Consider the following 2353-nt stretch of genomic DNA (forward strand, 5'->3'; position numbering starts at 1 on the left):
CCATGAAAAGCAAGTCAATAACTTGCTAAAGGAGACCCAAAAAATACTGAAGAAAATAACACCTTAAAAAATAGACTAACCCAAATGTCAAAAAGCTCCAAAAAGCCAATGAGGAGAAGAATGCCTTAAAAGGCAGAATTACCCAAATGGAAAAGGAGGTCCAAAAGACCATTGAAGAAAATACTACCTTAAAAATTAGATTGGAGGAAGTAGAAGCTAGTGACTTAATGAGAAAACAAGATATTATAAAAGAGAACCAAAGGAATGAAAAAATGAAAGACAATGTGAAATATCTCATTGGAAAAACCACTGACCTGGAGAATAGATCCAGGAGAGATAATTTAAAAATTATTGGACTAGCTGAAACCATGATCAAAAAAAGAGTCTAGACATCATCTTTCAAGAAATTATCAAGGAGAACTGCCCTGATATTCTAGAGCCAGAGGGTAAAAAAAATTGAAAGAATCCACCAATTGCCTCTTGAAAAAGATCCCAAAGCGGGCCCCCGCCTCTCCCTGGCGCTAATATAAACACACGGGAGAAACTGTCATGGAGGGGTTGGAGGCCTCGGCTGCAGAGGGGGATGTTTGGGGCCACTCCGGGGGCTCCCCGGCTCGTTTCTGAGCGGGCCCCCTTACCCTGGGACCTCGGGATCCGAGAGGGCTAGAGGCTAGACCTGAGGACGCGTTGAAAAAATAAATCCCTGTCCTTCCCCGGGGGCGGAGCTGGGCGGGCGGGTGAGGCTGTGAGGCCCGGCCTGCGAGCCTTCGGACATGGATGACAGCAAGGTAGTTGGAGGCAAAGTAAAGAAACCAGGTAAACGTGGTCGGAAGCCAGCCAAAATTGACTTGAAGGCAAAGCTTGAGAGAAGCCGGCAGAGTGCAAGAGAATGTAGGGCCAGAAAGAAGCTGAGATATCAGTATCTGGAAGAATTGGTATCTAGTCGGGAGAGAGCCATCTGTGGTCTCAGAGAAGAACTGGAAGTGTACAAGCAATGGTGCATGGCAATGGATCAAGGAAAAATCCCCTCTGAAATAAAAGCTCTACTAACTGGAGAGGAGCAGAGCAAATCTCAGCAGAACTCGAGTAGACATACCAAGGCTGTAAAAACAGAAGCTAATAACAATTCCTGGTGAAGATCATTTCCATTTAAACTCATGAATCAATTGCTGAATGGAGTATTCAGAATCACATGAAGAATGGACAAGATTGGGCTTTGGAATTTAATTTGCTACCTACAATTCAGTGGTCATTTATGTTAACCTGCAGTTGTTGACCAAAATCTGTGATCATACATGCTGAAGGACTTTGCATTAACCTTCAACACCAAGAAAATTCAGAATATTCAGTCCTCTTTCATTTGATGTTGATAGCTACAATAGATTTGCACATGATGTGATGCTTGGAAAGACCCATGTGGCATGGAGGACAATGAGTTAAAAGGTGGTAGTTTTGCACCTTAGCTCCATATTGGTTAATTATGTTCTTTTCATTTAATTGCGTGTGTGTTGGTGTCACTTCATTTCCTTTGTTTTTTGTATAGTCTTATTCAGAGAAACCAAATAGGCTGTTTGCTAAATTATAAGTTTTCAGCCTTTAAAATGGACCTGAACTTTTTTTTATTAAATTCACTTGAGTGATTTGTAATATATATTTCCTGCAGGAACCACAGATATGTTCTGCGCATCATTCCAACATAAATTGAGCATATATGGTAACAATTATATGCATTTCTATTTTTTGTAATCCATGATGATCTTTCTGTTATATTGTACTTATAGAGACAATCTATATGAAAAGTTATTTGGGGAAGCTTCTCTTGGAAACTCTTGTAGCTGTCCTCCCCAACTGTATTTATAAATTATTGAAATTTCCCCATCTATATTAGCAAGTAAATTAATCAGATTTTAAAATTACTTTTCAGGTATTCAGATGCAATGAACATTTTGTTATTGCTGAATGTAGAGATATATATATATATAAAAAGAGAATGTAGACAGGTGTATATACAGAGAGATATTAAAACACTTTTTTTGTACACTCGACAAGCTTGGGAGACTGTTATAGAGAAAATAGTTTAAAATTAGCTGCTGGTCCTTCGAGATCTTGTTCTGCCTCAAGATCTGTAATAAAGTGACATACAGATTGCTTATAGCTCTAATGGCTGCCACAGTAACCAAAATGCCAAGCTTCTTTCCTGAATTGAGACTAAAGGAGATTGAGCCTGATTTATGCTCCATTCTGAGAAAGGCACAATAGAGGGGTTACATTTCTGTTCTTACTTGTTCACACCAGATGGATACCTACCAGAGCAAATGAGTTCTTTGGTCCTGACCAAGCCACAGCTCTCTGT

At 39.7% G+C, this 2353-nt stretch overlaps 1 protein-coding gene across 1 annotated transcript; it reads left to right on the forward strand.

Annotated features, from left to right (window-relative positions):
• The first annotated feature begins 654 nt into the window (after positions 1 to 654).
• LOC118832737 (cAMP-responsive element-binding protein-like 2) lies at positions 655 to 1305 on the forward strand. Its single transcript, XM_036740071.1, has one exon. The coding sequence runs from the start codon at positions 774 to 776 to the stop codon at positions 1134 to 1136; it is 363 nt and encodes a 120-aa protein (XP_036595966.1). The 5' UTR covers positions 655 to 773; the 3' UTR covers positions 1137 to 1305.
• Positions 1306 to 2353: the final 1048 nt, after the last annotated feature.

Source organism: Trichosurus vulpecula, chromosome X, assembly GCF_011100635.1.
Source record: "Trichosurus vulpecula isolate mTriVul1 chromosome X, mTriVul1.pri, whole genome shotgun sequence".
Taxonomy (NCBI): domain Eukaryota; kingdom Metazoa; phylum Chordata; class Mammalia; order Diprotodontia; family Phalangeridae; genus Trichosurus; species Trichosurus vulpecula.